This window comes from Microcebus murinus, chromosome 7, assembly GCF_040939455.1.
Source record: "Microcebus murinus isolate Inina chromosome 7, M.murinus_Inina_mat1.0, whole genome shotgun sequence".
Lineage (NCBI taxonomy): Eukaryota > Metazoa > Chordata > Mammalia > Primates > Cheirogaleidae > Microcebus > Microcebus murinus.
The window spans coordinates 803,951-820,846 of NC_134110.1; the positions used below are offsets into that span (position 1 = coordinate 803,951).

At 46.2% G+C, this 16,896-nt stretch overlaps 1 protein-coding gene across 3 annotated transcripts in view; it reads right to left on the reverse strand.

The window, feature by feature from the left end:
* Positions 1 to 2,512: 2,512 nt before the first annotated feature.
* The window catches only part of MTHFS (methenyltetrahydrofolate synthetase), a 43,844-nt gene continuing 29,460 nt past the window's right edge, over positions 2,513 to 16,896 (reverse strand). For all 3 annotated transcript variants that reach the window (XM_076004686.1, XM_012752239.3, XM_020289087.2), the window contains exon 3: positions 2,513 to 2,960. In XM_076004686.1, the coding sequence (XP_075860801.1) occupies positions 2,719 to 2,960 (242 nt within the window). In that variant the 3' untranslated portion in view covers positions 2,513 to 2,718. The remainder of the gene's footprint in view (positions 2,961 to 16,896) is intronic.

The window sequence follows — 16,896 nt, forward strand, 5'->3', positions numbered from 1 at the left end:
GGCAACACTCACACTGGTTCATTCCTTCATCAGGAATTCATCGGCTATTCGTTTTGTGCGTCCGCGGTGGGCATGAGAGTAAGCCATGAATTTGGCCCAGAATCCGCCTCTGAGGAGGTTGTAGGCTAGTAGAGGAATTAAGCATGTAAACATATGATTAAAATGCAACAGGAGCAACTGAATTTCAATGATCTCTGCAAGAAAAAAAAAAAAAAAAGCTGGGACCAGGAACTGAGCTTCTGCAACAAGCCACCCATGCCTGGACATACCTACCAATCTCTCTCTTAGCCACTAGGACTTTGTGATTAACCGACTAACTATTCCTACCGATAGCTGGACTAGAACCGTATACACTTTACTTTCTAGTTAAACTAAGCACAGTTCTACAGAAGGCACAGCAAACAGACCTATGTTGGGCTCTGATATATTTTCAATCCCCCAATACTAACAATTGTTTTCGTTCAGATCTAGTTGCTATTTCTTTTCTCCCCAGGTTGCCCCCCGACCCGAGACCCTCGTCATTCTCGCTTCGTGTTGGCATGCACGGACGTGCTTGACTCCCGGTCCCAGGCCTTGTCCTCGGCCTCAGCTTGTGCCCTGATCGCAGTTACGGCGCTGTTGTCACTTTCACTGCCAGGGCATTTTCCCCCTTGCACAAAGACCATTGCACAAAGACCATTCTGCACTACTGACCACTGGGGAGTGGTTCCCTCCAGGTCAGAGACCCTGTGGCCTTCTGACACTCCTGGACCTCGGGACCCTGCGTTTCCTGGCCACTCAACTCTGCATTCTGTCTGCACTTGAGGAGCTGGGAAGAGTGGTTTTTAAATGTTCTCCTTACACCGAGTTCCACAGTGCTAAACTTCCCAGACCTACAGCAGTGCAGAAATTTTGCTGTTTAACCATTTCAGACCGACAGTCGTGTCAGCTATGCCAACATCCACCCTAACCTTATGGCTGAAGTAACACCTAACGAGAGTTGTAATGAGTACAACAGTGTGACTTCATAGCTTGTAGGAATTCCATTTCTTGTTGTCTATATTATAGTGTACAAATCCATTTTTAGCCCAATTGGTATTTTTAAAGTGTTTTTTTGTGCATAAAACATCAAACCATATGCTATTCTCCAAAAAAAAAATGACAGATCTGTGTTTTAAATAAAACACTTCTTGAATGTATTCAATTAACTAAAAAAAAAAAAATTATCAAACACCCACTGTTATGTCTAGCTGTCTGTAAGTATGGAAAGTATAAACATGACCCCTGCGCTTCAGGGTGCAGAGTCCAGGGAAGGGAACAGACGTGACGACTAATAACTGACACGCAGGACAACACGGGGAGGTCAGGGCAGGAACGAGGGAAGGGACACTAACCCGCCAGGGAACACAGAGGGAGACGACCTCACCGAAGAGGTAATGCGGGAGCTGACCTTGAAGGACAAACAGAAGTTTTCCAAAAGAAAAAAGCGCATTTCAGACAGAGGGAAACGCAGGCCTACAAACTGCAAAAAGCAGAGAAGCCTGCAACGCTCAGTCAGCGGCACAGAAGGAGAACACGGGAGCGGGCACGGAAGAGGCTGGAAAAAGACAGGTGGGGCCTCTTTTCAGGGGCTCCGTACACACAGAAAGCATCTGGCTGTTGCCCAGGGGGGCTCTGAACAGCTGGAAGATTCCAGTCGGGCGCTTCGTGATCAGACTTGTACTTTACGAGATCACTTTGCAGCTTGAGAAACAAATCTGAGGGCAAGACAGAAGGCAAGGGAGGCCAGGCAGGAGATTCTTGCCTGGCTCGGCTTAGAAATGCCGAGGAGCTAGACAGACAAGGAGCCACAGGACGACGGAGAGGAGAGGACAGTTGTAAGAGGCTTTTCGGAGGCAGAATCAAGGGGACCCGTGACGGGCTGGGTGGGGGTGTGAGGAGGAGCGCCGTGTCAAGGAGACTCCTGGCTTTCCGGTGATAGCCACGTCCTCCCCCCACAAAATTACTGCTCCCTAGCTGCGATGCCATCTGCCAGCTTTCAGCCCACAGCAAATCTCATTTCCAAAGCAGAGCCACAAGTAAACAGAAATAATTCCCAACTTATACGATATCAGATCTTAAACTCATAAGGGGCTGACACACGGAACAGCAGCTATGGGAACCAATCAGCTGGGTGAAAGTATTTGAATCATAAAAGGTTTCCGTCCATTAACCACCAAAAGCCACCAAGTGTCAAACATAAAATTTCAGGGTAAGTAAATGAAGTCGGATGAAGTGGGATAATGTTCTCAGGGAACTTTGTACCCAAGGCAAACACTAACAAATCAATTAATAATCACTGAGTCTCCTACACCTGCCAGAGACGGACCAGGTCATGACGGGACACATGAAATACAGTGCCCACTCCCAGGGAGTTTACCTTCCTGTCGCACCCTGAGTCAGAGCACAGCTCCTCATAAATATTTAACTTGAACTGCAAAGCAGAAAGATCAACTTGTCACATTAACACCAGGAAGTGCAACTGAAAATCATATGGTGATAGCTTCTATTTTAATTAATATTCTACTGTTCACACTTCTATTAATTTTTAAAGATAGCTTTCTGTTAGGTATTTTATAATCACATTTTAAAATCACAGTCCATTTCACATTAATGTGCAATTTCAACTCATTTTTGACAAGGCAAAAATGCACATATTTTGTTTTGCTCTCGTATGAAATACTGATTATTCAGCTGCAGTCATCTGATGTAACACGTTGAGGAGTCTTCATAAAGGACTTCATCTACCTTCATGTCATTTTCATCCACGGGGACCTGGGGGCAAATCTGTTCTTTGAAAGCCAGGGCCAGGGTATAGGGCTTCACGTCCTGGTGCTGCCCACAGCGCTTCAGGTAGGTGTCGTAGTAGCCCTTGCCCCTCCCTAGCCGGTTGCCGTGTGCGTCAAAGCCCAGACCCGGCACGAAGATGAGATCAAGTCCCCCTGCAGAAAATAGGAACACATTGAAGAGGATTAAAGGCTTTTGAAAGATCACTTCAGGATGCAGTGTTTGTTTTTTAATGACATCTATTCTTTCTCTGATTTCTAAAGAAATATATGATCGCTGTAGAAAATCCAAAAAGCATAGAGTTGGGCAGAAAAGGAAATAAAACTTACTCAGTAAGCCCTTCATGACATTCTTCCAGCACTTCTTATATATCTATATCTGTATCTGTGTATGCAGATAGACAGATACATAGATAGATAGATATCTGTACAAAAATGCCAGATTCCAAGGCCCCACCCCTGCCTGGTTAAACACAATCTCCAGGGATAGGGCCTCTGCTTCTTTCTGAGCACCCAGGTGATGATTCTACATACCTGCCGGGTGTGGGAATCAATGCCCCAGGGTAAGGATGGTTGGAGGAGTAGAAGATCAGAGAGGAGCCAGAAAAGACAGAGCTGTTCTCAGTGTCAGGGAACAGGGCGGGAGGCTGCTCTTGGGAGTACCAAGCAGTTCACTTCCCTCCCACTGGACAGGCCAGGCCAGGCTGTGGGGATTTCCAGATTGACACCAGAGCAGGATGTGAACTACTGAGGGACAGTCCCATGGTACAAGGTGGGGCCCCATAACTCGTCCTATAGATGGAACCCTCTCAAGTAATGCAGGGACCAAAACTGGCCCTGGCATCACCAGGGCAGAACAGGCTGCTGGTGCTCAGGGTACAAGGCAGGGTCTTAGAGACTATAAAAACCCAACCATAGGCTGGGCGCGGGGACTCATGCCCGTAATCTTAGCACTCTGGCTGAGGCTGGAGGATTGTTTGAGGCCAGAAGTACGAGACCAGCCTGAGCAAGAGTGAGACACTGAATCTACTAAAAATAGAATTAGCTGGGTGTGGTGGTGCACATCTGTAGTCCCAGCTACTCAGGAGGCTGAGGCAGGAGGCTTGATTGAGCCCAGTAATTTGAGGTTGCTGTGAGCTACGCTAACGCCACAGCACTCTAGCACTCTAGACAGATTGAGACTGTCTCAACAAAACAAAACAAAAACAAAAAATGCCACCACAGTGAGGGTGTGTGGAGATCCCAATAAAGGAGGCAATACAGCTCACCAGATGAAGAACCCCCATGATGTTACGAGCCCAGAGAAGGGTCCTCCAGCCTCAGCAAGGAGCATGAGGTGCCAGTTCCAGCACAAGAGCCACATTACAAGTCCTACCCAGTGGCCTGCCCCGTGGCCCTCCTGACTGGGCCTTGGCCTCCTGATGTCTGTTCTAGGGGTCTCTGGGTGACCCACAACTTACCCATGGACTAACCACTCATGCAGCATTGCTGGCAAGAGTAGGAAGCCACGAATTCTCGGGAACAGTGTCCTCAGCAGAGATGTTTACACTGCCCAGCCCCCACTGTCAGCAGCTGTGCGGACTGCCTACAGAAATGTAAGGAGAGCTCAGCTTCTCTCTGGCTCCTAGCGTACACTTGTCAACCCCTGCCTGCCAAAACCCAGCAGAGTATGTCTCAGATTACAGCAATGACCTTCCCATGTAAACCTGCTCGTCTATTCCAATGCCAACTTGCTAAAAGGTGCTAGTCACCGGCCTCTGTCCTTCCTCCTCGTCTCTGTCTGGCTCACTTGTCTCTCTTGGGGCTGACAGTGGCCTGCGCGCTTGGGTTTTGCTCCCTCGTGTCCTCTGTTGCCAGAGCACTGTCAGGCTTGGAGTCCTCCTCGGTCTTCCATAGCGAGAGCACACACACACACACCCTCCCTAGCATTCCTGCCTCTTTACAGTATGGCAAGGCGTTTCGTAAGGTCCCCTGGGGCACACACAGTCTCCTCCCTTCAGGAGATGGCAGTTCACTTAACATAAAATTACACGCCACACGTAATATCCATTCCAATGCCAGGCAGCAGTCTCCGCCAACTGCCCACAGAGCAACAGGGACAAGTACTGGAGCCCTGAGCAGAGGGACGGCAATTCTCGCTGGGTGGTCGGGGAAGAGTTCAGAGGGAACTTGTACGTGACCTGCATTTCAAAGATCTGCCCGAGCTGGGTCTGGGTATTTTTCAGGAACCAAAGGGAGAGTGGCAGGAGCAGAGCAAGGAGAAGGGAGTGGGAGCCGCTCACTCACTGGGGCAGAGGCTCACGCCGAGCAACAGTAGAAGATGTGAGCCGAGTGTTCCCCAGGGAGGGGCACGGGGCTCAGAGACCCCCTAAAAACACGATAGCTAAAAAGCAAATAAGCCAATTTAAAAATGGGCAGAGGGCTTCAACAGACATTTCTCCAAAGTAGATATACAAATGGCCAACAGGCATGTGAAAAGATACTCAACATCCCCAGTCATCAGGGAAATGACAACAAAACCTCACCTTGCACGCATTGGGGTGGCCAGTATCTAAAAAAAGAGAAAATAACAAATTTGGGGGAAGATGTGGAAAAACTAGAACCCTTGTGCACTGTTGGTGGGAATGTATGAATAAAATGGTGCAACCACTTTGGAAAACAATATGCAGGCTTCTCCAAAGGTTAAAAATAGAACTACCATACAATCTAGCAATCCCACTTCTGGGTACTTACCCAAAAGAATCGAAATCAGGGGCTCAAAGAGATGCTGCGTACTCATATTCTGTATTACTCAGATTCTGTATTCCAAGACACAGAAACGACCTAAGTGTCCCCTGATGGACACCTGGCAAACGCAACGTGGAACATACACGCGATGGAGTGCGGCTCAGCCGTGGGGAAGACAATTCTGCACACGCAGCGCATGGATGCATCTTGAGGATACACCAAGTGAAGTAAGTCACAAAAAGACAAACACTGTGTGATTCAAAAGTAGCCAAACTCTCGGAAACAGAGAGCAGCACAGTGGCTTCCGGGGGCAGGAGGTGGAGGCAACGGGGGGCTGCTGTTCACCAGGTGGAGAGTTTCAGTCACGCAAGACGAAAAGTTCTAGAGATCTGCTGTACAAATTGTGCTTTTACTTCAGTACAAGTGTCGACTACAGTCAACAGCCACCGATGAACCGAGCGTCGACTTTAGCCGACAGCTGTGATACGACTTTTCAAATTTTTCATTTATCAAAATGAAATTGTGAACATTTAAAAAAAAGTCATGAAAACATATATATATATATATATATATATATATATATATATATATGTTACCTATTCTGATTTACATGAGAAGCAAAGCTGCCTGTAAAGTAAAACAAGCTTTCAGTGCTTTCAAGCTTTCCTCATTATGCAAGAGCAAGACGGACTCGTCGTCAATGCGCAGCACAAGCTGTCGTGCGGACTGTGAGTGCCGGCTGTGGGCGAGGTGCCGCGGCCGGTGTGCACCGTACCAAAGTGGTTAAAATCTTTTAGGAGGGTAGAACTCACATTACATGTTATTTGCCACAATAAAAAACAAGGCCAAAAGAGAAGGCAGGAAAAGAGTCAGGATTTCACAGGAATCAGTGCACAGGAAAGAGAAGGCAGAATTCAGGGAACATACACATTTAGGCAGTTAGAGGAAGACAATGAAGGAAGGAAACAGAAAGGTAAGAAAATAACATTCTCAAATCCCTTGTTAAAATCAATCCTGCTCCCTGTAGTCCTGGTACTCCCTGTGCTCTGACCACAGCTCTCCCTGCAGTCTGCCCTGCACTGCAGCAGACTGTATGTCTCCGTCCGCCCTGCCAGAAAGAAAGTTTCATAGAGGGTCATAATTTTTTACCAAGTCATCCTTCATGCTTGAATTGTAATAGAATTCGAGGCCAAAGTAACCCTGAAAAGTAAAGTATTTTATCTGCAGAATGGATCAATACTGGCATGTATCCCTATTTTAGTAACTCCAAAGAATACAGCTTCGGATCAAGGAGGCAACATTATGGGGCAAGAAAACAATAAAAGCATAACCTTATGTGACTATGTGTTCAAAGTGAGCTCTACAACTGCTAAGCAAGAAAGAGAATGGCTGCGGGTTCTCAGGTAGCAAAGACTCTGAAATGGTCCCCCCAGATGGGCTCCTGACATGCTGTCTGGGGTGTTGCTGGCAGACCCCTGTCCACAGCTTGCTACCCCTGCTCCCTTCAACCACACGGTCCCCTGCCGGCACTGCACTCAGGTCCTCAGGATACCCTTCTCGTCTGCCCGGGCTTCTGCTATTCGGCGAATTCCAGTGTCTTCCTGAGACGCACGGTGTACGCCTTGCTTAACTTCACCCATTTGCTGTCAGCCTTGACGTTCTTCCCGTGCCTTGCTACCATTGCCGCACGCTTCCCCCACCCCACCCCACACACCTGGGGCTGTCCACGCCTCAGCAGCACCACGCCCGGTGCTCTTCCTCCCCAAAGCTGAAGGGCCAGCGGGGCGTGAACGTCACGTATGGGCTCAGCAAGTTTCCCTTGCACATGCTGGTCCCACTAACAGAAGTAAGCCCCGGATCCACGCTCACACGTCACAAGGTCAGAACTCAGTAGAGGAAACAGGAGGAAAACCCTCAATCCACACGCACGTTCTTTACTGGCTTCTAGCAGGGCTCTACTTTCAAATCACTGAGGGCTCGCTAAGAGAACACTGACATCAGCACAAGTGCAAGAAGAGCCGACCCCCTTGGTCGCGTTTGCTCCTGTGCACACTCCTTCACGGGCGCGGGCCAGCACAGAACGAGGCCAGCAGAGTCAGGGCGCCCAGCTGCACCAGGATCACCCCACGGCATTCAGAAAGAGCTCTCTGGGAGTCGCAGGACTGTTCTGCAGAGTCGTGGCTTGCGGGTGTTTTTCTCCATGCTCCACTAGCTTCCTAATGCACTCCTGCACTCCAAAACGCCAAAGCTAACCTTTAAAACTCACCCGGCCCCACACGCTGTATCTGCTCACAAACATCTTCTGTCTTTTCGTCGGTGCTGGCTCTGAAACAGCAGCCCCATGGGGAGGCAGTCTGGCGTGATGATTGGGGGCATGGACCCTGAGGCTACCTATCTCTTAGCTGTGTGACCATGGGTAAGTCACCACCCTCTCTGTGCTTCAATTTTCTCAACTGTAAGTGAAGCTGATCATGAAAATTAAATTACATAATGTTTATAAACTCCTCAGCAAAGTATCTGTTTATGTTAATTACAATTATTATGCTAGCTTTTCTTTTTTAAAGAAATGTCAAGTACTATTTCTTGAACCAGCTGCCAGGGAAAGAGGTGCAGTTTCTTCAGTACCTCAAGTATCTCTGACCAGAGCTTTTACCTTACCTTAAAACTGGCTTTTACACATTCTCTCAGCTTTAGGGTTCAGCAGAGCCAAAGAGGGAAGAAGAAAACTAGGGGAGAAGGGGTTAGAGAATAGAGGTTAGCAAATTTTTCCTGTAACACATTGACTGCCACACCAGAAATTTTTTCCTTGTGGGCCATGGTGTTTTATTATGAAAATAGAATAAAAACTTTGAAAACAAAACAATCCTTTCTAATTTAATGAAAAAATTGTTTTTTACTGTTTTCTGTCAGTTATATGCAACTTGAAAAACAGTTCTTGCAGCTCCCAAGGTGAAGAGACATGAGTTACATATGCTTCACGAAAGTCCCGGACTCAAAACTAGCATGAGTTAAATACAACTCACATGGCAGTTAATGTGTTAAAGGGCCAGAGAGGAAATAACTTAGGCTTTGTGGGCCTTAGGGTCTCTGTTACAACATAACTGCTGAGTAGGGTGAAAGCAGCCACAGAGCTATACTCATAAACAAGTGAGTATAACTGTGTCCCAATAAAATATTATTCACAAAAACAGGTAGGGGGCCAGATGTGGCCCATGGGCTGCAGTTTGATGAATATAAGGAAAGAGTATTTCAGGAAGAGAGGAGCAGGAACAGTGTCGAATATGACAGAATGGACAAGAAACATCTACTAGATTTAGCAGCCAGGGAACCAGCGGGGCAAGGACAGTTTCAGTGTGGTGATGGGGGCAGGTGCTGAGCTGCAGGATCTTCACTGAGTGGAAAAAAAAGCATAGGAAGCCGGCCTTGAGAGAAAAAGAGGAAAGAAGAGTCTGCAAATGCCTCACTCCTCAGCCCGAAGTCCGAGGCACCTTCACAAACCATCTCATTAACCCGCACGGAGTCAGCAGCTGAGCCACCAGCACCTGCAACAATGCCCTGATCCCCGAGTACAGTCGGTACCGTCCAGACGACTGTCTTTGCCCCAGTGCTAAGAGAAGGCTGAAAATAACAAGCGTCAGAGCCCAGGAGATACATACAGCTTTCCACTCCACTTCCAACTCGTACAGTTCTCACACTTCTTTTTCCTTCTTTTCAACTTCTGTGTCATGGCCGTGTCTCCCAGAAGCTCTTCTTCAGGAACTTCATGACTCAGTAACTCTTTCCCCAGTTACCCCCTTGCACTGCCGCCAGAGCTCTGAATGTGTCATTCTGAATGTGTCCTTTCTCCTCACAGTCCACCTGGGCATCCCATGCCTGGTCCCAATCCATCCTAAAACGCAGCGTTCATCCTGACTCCCCAGGCTCAAAAACTTTTAGTCGCTCACCACCTATTTGCACCTTAAAGATAAGGTGCACATTCCCCATTGCACATTCCCCGTAGCTGGTTATGCAGCACCTGCTGCAGCCCCCGCCCCCACCCCGCTGCCTCTCCACACCTCTCCCACTACGCTCCAGCAGTCCCAGGGAAATGGATCGCTCCTTTCTCCCACAAACCCACCCTGTGATTACCCACCTGCGTACCTTTGCTGCTGCTGTCTGTGCTGTTCTCCACGCCTGTGAGGCCCTCCTACGCTTTCTGTTAACTTACCTAATTGTGACAGCCACAACATAACAACCCCAGATAAACTTCCATCGAGCCCTCCCATGTGTGCAGTCTGGTGCGACCAGCTCTCATCCTATACCTCAAGAATGCCTGTGGTCCACTGAGTAGTCAGAATCCTTCTCCTTTCCTTTTGGGAGCAGAGTTTTTGTCTTTCCCCAGAGAGATGCTGAGCTTAGTTCTATTTACTATGAAAAAAACTGAGAGTAAAGGATATAATGAGTGGTCCCTCGCCATACTTATCTTAGTTTCCTGACTATATCCAAGTAGTGACCTGTTCAGACCATCCCGTGGGACATCTAATTCTTAACCAAGGTCTAGCTTCTAGGAGAGAAGAAACTAGCACAGAAACTAACATTTAAGTGCCTATAATGTGCCAAGCACTATGCTATATCCTAGGGATAGAAGGATGAATAAAATCAGCTGGTCAGTATATCTACCTGGTGAGACAGGAGGGTGGGAATTATTGTCCCCATTTCACAGATAAAGAAACTGATGCCCAGGGAGGTCAAATTACACCCCAAGGTCATTCAGCTGGTAAAACATGAAGCTTCTTGAAGCCTTGCTGTCTCAGGTGAATAATGACTCAACAATATACTGCTCCTACTGCCAAAGACACACCTGAGATTAAGCAGAGAGGTGGATGAAACACAAGGCCATGCACCTTCGAGGCAGTTAAGGAGTGGGGTTGAGCGTGCAGCTTCTAGACAGGTGGCCTGGGTCTGAATCCCAGCACTCCCACATATTAGCTATAAAATACCAGTCACAGTTGCCTTCACCTAGATCTAGGATGGATAAGCATATTGCGATGTAAACAGTCTCTGAGCTATTAATATCAAATGTCAGCTTAATCAATCTCTGTGCGCCTACTCCTCAGGCCACGCAGCTGACTGCAGAGAGACACAGGCACTTCCACCCAACACGCTTCAAAAGCACGAAGAAGCTGAAATCCTAAAATAAAACACAGAACCAATAATTCATGATAGCTCTGTGGCAGAACTCTCAAAAATCAATACCATATGCTTTGAACTCATTATGGTTGCCTTAGAAAGAACAGATTGAAGCACAACCCTCTTGAATCACTATTGATAGTAAAACAGTACAGAGCATACAAGGTAATAAACAAAACCCTTTATGTGACTGCAGTAATAAAATATATTCAACTTCTGATTATATACAAAATTGGGTTTTTAAAAAATGTATTTCCCTACAAATCCATAACATGCTTAAGGAGCAGTCAACTAACGGTGTAACACAGACTGCTAATTTTTTTTTTTAATTACATTGCTGATGCACCTTCACTCTTTCTGCTGTGTTTGGTCACAACATATTTTGGCCATTTTAGAATATCCATACCGAATCAAACACACAATAGTAAGAATCATCTAGTAAAGACATGATTATCACATAACTGATCACTTCTGCATCTGTACTATAAAATCCTTTCTTTTAATACAGATATTAATGTTTGCACCAAATTACAGCGGCAGTGCTTGTTGTCATAGGAGCGTCGAAGATGAGTAACCAACGCCACAACCACGTAAGGCAGCCCTTCTCCTAGTGTCCCTGGGTGTGACGGGTCGTTCTGCTAATCAGTTAACAAGGCATTCAGAATATAAGACAATCTCTGGGTGCCTTATACTTAAAACACAGGTGTATTATGAGTTCAAGGTTTTCATTCAACCCACGAACACTAACTATGTGTTTAAATGCAGAAGTAGGAGGTGACAGGAATTTAGACTCTTCCAGGTGAAGCCGAAAGCAAAGAAATAACCTGAACCCTATGTAGTGACCTGGCTGCTGAGGCTCTCCCCCACAGCCTCTCCTCCCACCTAATCCAGAGCCCAGAAAAACATCCAGGACAACAGGCCAGAGGTGCAGCTAAGAGGGGTGATGAGGACCAGTAATCCTTCCTTCTGCAATGCTGCTAACAGCCCTCTAAGGCAGGGGTCCTCAAACTGGGGCCCGAGGGCCTCATGCGGCCCACTGAGGACATTTATCCAGCCTGTCGGGCGTTTTTGCCGCCACTGCCTGTCCTGCTTATTAGCAGCCGACTCGTCCCGGGCCCACAGTGCGCATGTGTGGAATGTGCACCGCACTCTCCAACGGCCCTCCAACGGTCTGGGGGACAGTGAACTGGCCCCCTGTTTAAAAAGTTTGAGGACCCCTGCTGTAAGGAGTCCTCTAGAAGGACACAAAAGGGGAGTGGTTGCCTCTGGAGCAAGGGATTGGGGAACAAGGACTTAGATGGGGATAATTCCAATTTTCACACTATTCTTTTGTATGGTTTAAATTTTTACCAGGTGCACATAGAACCAGGTTTTTTAAATTATCAGCCTTCTAGCATGTCAAGGACAAGAGCCTTGGAGACAGCCAAGCACAGCAGGTGAGTGTGCAGGCTTCTAGAGAGAATGCCTGGGTGTGCATCCCATAAATACCACTATTAGCTAGGAAACATTAGTCAAGTCACTGAGCTTCTCTTTAAAATCCAATTTCTTCTCCTTAAAATGGGAATAATGCAACCTTCTTTTAGGGACTAAATAAATAAAGGAGGTGTAAGTGTGAAATAATTGCTAGCCATATTAATTAACCTGAGGAATATGAATAATGCCTATTCTCTTTCTGCTGGCTCTGAAAGTTATTTCTTTACTCATAACACTAACGCTCCAACAGAGTCATGTAGATTTCCTATTAGCCCAAACCATCCAGGGGTGGCCTAGCTTTCCACTGCCACCTGCCTCCTGCCGTCACTAGAATCAGGCAGGCGAGAGCTGTCCATGAGAGACCGCCCAAGCCCTGATCAGGGCAGCAGCCACGAAGGCTCTCTGAAGTATGCAGTCTCTGAAACAGGTGTGATAGGAAAGCATTCCTCCATTACAAATGGCCTTTTCAGCTGGACACAGTGACTCACGCCTGTAATCCCAGCACTCCGGGAGGCCGAGGCAGGAGGATTGCTCAAGGTCAGGAGTTGGAAACCAGCCTGAGCAAGAGCGAGACCCCGTCTCTACTATAAATAGAAAGAAATTAATTGTGCAACTAATATATACAGAAAAAATTAGCCGGACATGGTGGTGCGTGCCTGTAGTCCCAGCTACTCGGGAGGCTGAGGCAGGAGGATCGCTTGAGCCCAGGAGTTTGAGGTTGCTGTGAGCTGGGCTGACGCCACGGCACTCACTCTAGCCTGGGCAACAGAGTGAGACTCTGTCTCAAAAAAAAAAAAAAAAAACAAATGGCCTTTTCCTTTACAAAAGATCCTTTGAGGAGTATCTATTTATAAACCAAAAAATGGAGTGTTTTTATGACCGTTTCAGCACTTTCAGCCAAGCGCCAGGCACCATGCTGAGCACGTCACAGACACGACTTCATTCGATCTGCCCAACAGTTCCGAGAGACAGACATTATTATCCCCTTTATTCGAATGGGGAAACCCGAGGCTCAAAGAGATGATATAATTCCCCCAAAGTCATGCAGCCAGTAAATGCAGGGGCAGGGTTTGAGCTCTGGTGCCCTGCCTCCAGTGGGATGTGGAAGCTCTCTGTTCCTTGCCTGCAGAAGCAGGGCAGACGGGGAAAGTTCTGCGGGTCTGCCTTGGTGGTGGAGTGCGTCGAACTGGACGCAGCATTTCTATCAGTCAGGTCAGAGCCACAGTGAGGGACAGACGGCGCACTCAAACTGGGGAAGTGAGAGAAGCTCAATGAAGGGATAACTCCAAGGGCAGGCAGGGCTCAGAGGAAGCAGGAGAGGTGGAGCACACCCCTGCAGTCCTCGACCACCACTAAGCCTGAGGTGCAAGGGGGGAGGTGGGGAAGGCAAGGTTACAGGCGCCCAAAGAGCTGCAGTAGGAGGGGTCGCCTGGCAGGAGTGTGGACAGCACAGTGGGGGTGGGGGTGGGGTGGGGGGTAAACACCCGCCCCCTTGCTCTCCGGCACACTTTGGCCGTCACTGGTGCCTGCTGATACAGTCCACAGAGGTTGACCTTCCTGAGCAAGTGGAAAAACAGACAGTGGGTCTGGAGGAGGACAAAAAAGGTCAAATAAAGGCATCCAACAAAAAACTAAAATATCACTATTATCAGTGGTTACTCCTGGGTTTGGGGATTTGGGTTTATTTTTAATTTCTTCTTTATGTCTTATCTTTATTATGAGACTAAAGCTATTTTCCTTTAGAAAAAGAAATTTGTTTACGAATACTCAGAAAAACTCAGAAAAATCTCCAGTCTTCTTTTTGAAGACATACTTCACACTTGTTAGCTATTTTCTTAAGTGTGCTTTTTATTATGTCTTAAGGCTAGCATGTTGTCTAGAAAATAACACCGAAATTGTAAGTTGGAAGGCAGTAATACTTTGATTTACGTTATTTTCTCAGTCACCACCACCCTCACCACCAACTGTAACTGTGTACGAAGGACAGCAAGCTACGGTGCTGAGAACCAAAGGACCCACTTTATTGCAGGGGCTTGCAAACTATAGCCTGTGGGCCAAACCTGGCCACCCCCTGCTTTTGCAAATAACATTCCACTGGGACACAGCCACGCTCCGCTCCGTTTCACACTGAGACAGAGAGTTAAATCATTACAACAAGACTCAGTATTTACTACCTGGCCCTTTACAGAAAAAGCTTGCCAACTCCTACTTTAGAGCATTTAACATAAGGTTTTAAAAAAAAATCTATACATCAGCTTACGCTATAGCAGCAGATATTGACCAAAATAAATCTTACTGGAAAAAAATAATCTGTCTTTACAGCAGACACGTAAAAATGTTTTGCAGAAAATGGGACCAGTAGCAGCAGCATCAGCTTAATCCAAAGGCATTTTCTAAATGTTATATTTATTTTTGCTCTGAGTTTGGGATACTTTCACTGTTTTTAATAATCAGATGGACCTAAAAAGTAAAACAAAACAGAGAACTACAGAACTTAAGATTTTTCAATAACCACAGGCAACTTCTGGTTGTCAATTTTCCTCATCTGTGAAATGGATGGACATAACTCTTCCAACTTCTCAGATCTCCTTAGAATCAAAGCTTAGTGGCTCTGAGAATTTTAAGGACAATTCCCTGTTTATGTGTGTGACACAATCAAGAAATAAATTAAGCCAGGCACAAAAAGACAAACACGGTATGATTCCAATTATATGAGGGCTCTAGAGTAGTCAAATTCACAGAAACAGAAAGTAGAATGGTGGGCGCCAGGAGCTGGAGAAAGGGGGAAAAGAGAAATTATTCAATGTGTATAGAGAGTTTCGGGTCTGCAATATGAAAATTTCTGGAGATCTCCTATATAACAGTGTAAATATACTCAACACTACTGAACTGTACACTTAGAAATGGTTAATATGGTCAATACTATGTTATATGCTTCTTCACCTCAATTAAAAAGAAAGAAAGAAAGAAAGAAAGAAAGAAAGAAAGAAAGAAAGAAAGAAAGAAAGAAAGAAAGAAAGAAAGAAAGAAAGAAAGAAAGAAAGAAAGAAAGAAAATTAGGCACTGGGGGGAGAGTTTCAGGGACAGTCCATCCCATGTCACAGGTTCATGTGAAAATGTACTCATGAAAGAAGGAAAAGCCGGCTTTACTCTTGAAAGCAATTGTTTTTCAACAATTGAGACACAGAAATATAAGGGTACTCTTGGAGCTATTTCTATTTTTCTCACTTTTTGAAGATGAGCTGTGAAAGTCATTATTCTAAATAATTATAGCACTGCATGATTCCTAAGCATTGAGAGTTTAGCAAAATGGAAACTTCTCCCTGGCTTCCGCCATTTGTTTTACTGAGACATTAAATGAGCACTTGAAAATCCTGCAGCCCTTCTGGTTCAGTACATTTGACTAAAATAAAATTACACAGTACATTATATTTCTTCTGCTTGCTCTCTTCTTCCACGCCTAGGAGAGTGCATAGTTCGGCTAATATGAGCCTTTGCCGTCTAGAACAAATTCTATTACCACAAGCCTATGATAAAGTAACCTATTACGCTGAAATAACAGTACCTGGATTTTACATAACGTCCTTTTCCAATGAGTTCTAAGTGCCTTTTCCACTCCAACTAGCCTTGTTATCTGCTTCAATAAGTCTCCTTCTGTTGAATGAGAAACTTACTCTTGAAACCTGTAATGCTCCCTAAAACCTGCTGGAGAAGCCTGACAGGTAAAAGGAAGCAGAAAAAAAATCCCTGGAGATTTGCACCTCAATTGAAATGTAATGGAATCAAATCAATAAATAGCTATTACTAATAACTCACTACATGGAAAGCCCTATCCAAGGGACCACCGAGAACACAAGAGGTAAGTAACAATCCATGCCCTCCGGGGCTAATAATAACCTGGGCAGCTAAAAATGCACCTAATAAGCTGTATGTAGGGAGATGATCAGATAACTGTGATAAGGGGTAGAGTCATGTAAGTGCCAAGGTGCTAAGTAAAAAGGGAGAGAGCTGTATTCCTTTGAGAAGGAGGTTAGGCCCAAGGATCCTCACTAAGGAGGTAGCCTATTGCAGGGGCAATGCATGAGCAGGGTCCTTGCAGGTTGAGCCAGGGAACCCACCTATCAGCTTCTTAGAGGAAAACTCCAGTGGCTACAGGGAGCCAAGCGGAGTCTCTGAGAAAATCAGAACCCACCAGCATGTGGGAAGTCACAGGATGAAGCTGAGATTCCAGGAGAATCAGTGAGTAGGGTCTTTTCTGCCATTTTTAAAAACTCTACGTAAAATATTCCTGTCCCGGTTAAAACAGTTTCGTTCCTTATAAAATTTGTTACAAAATTGTTTGCCATTCCCACATTCTGCCAACAATATGTAAAGAGGCCTCCTAAGGGAGCCCTACTGGCCAGGCCTCCCGGCTGCAAACAAGCCCCTCGGCTCCAGACACCAGTGGGTTATGCCCACCACCACCCCCACAACGTACCCAGCTAGAACCCTGGATTGCCTTTAAAGCTTTTAAAAATCTTTAGAAGGAGCAGCGTGAGGAAGTTCCTTTGCAGAAATGGAGCTGCTCTGTACCTTCATTGTTGCAGTGATTACGCAAGTATACACGTGTAATAAAACTGCACAGAAATGTACACACACATATGTATACATACATGAGTACATATAAAAACCGGTGCAATCTGAATAAGTTTGGGAAAGTGAACCCAGGACAATTTCCTGGTTT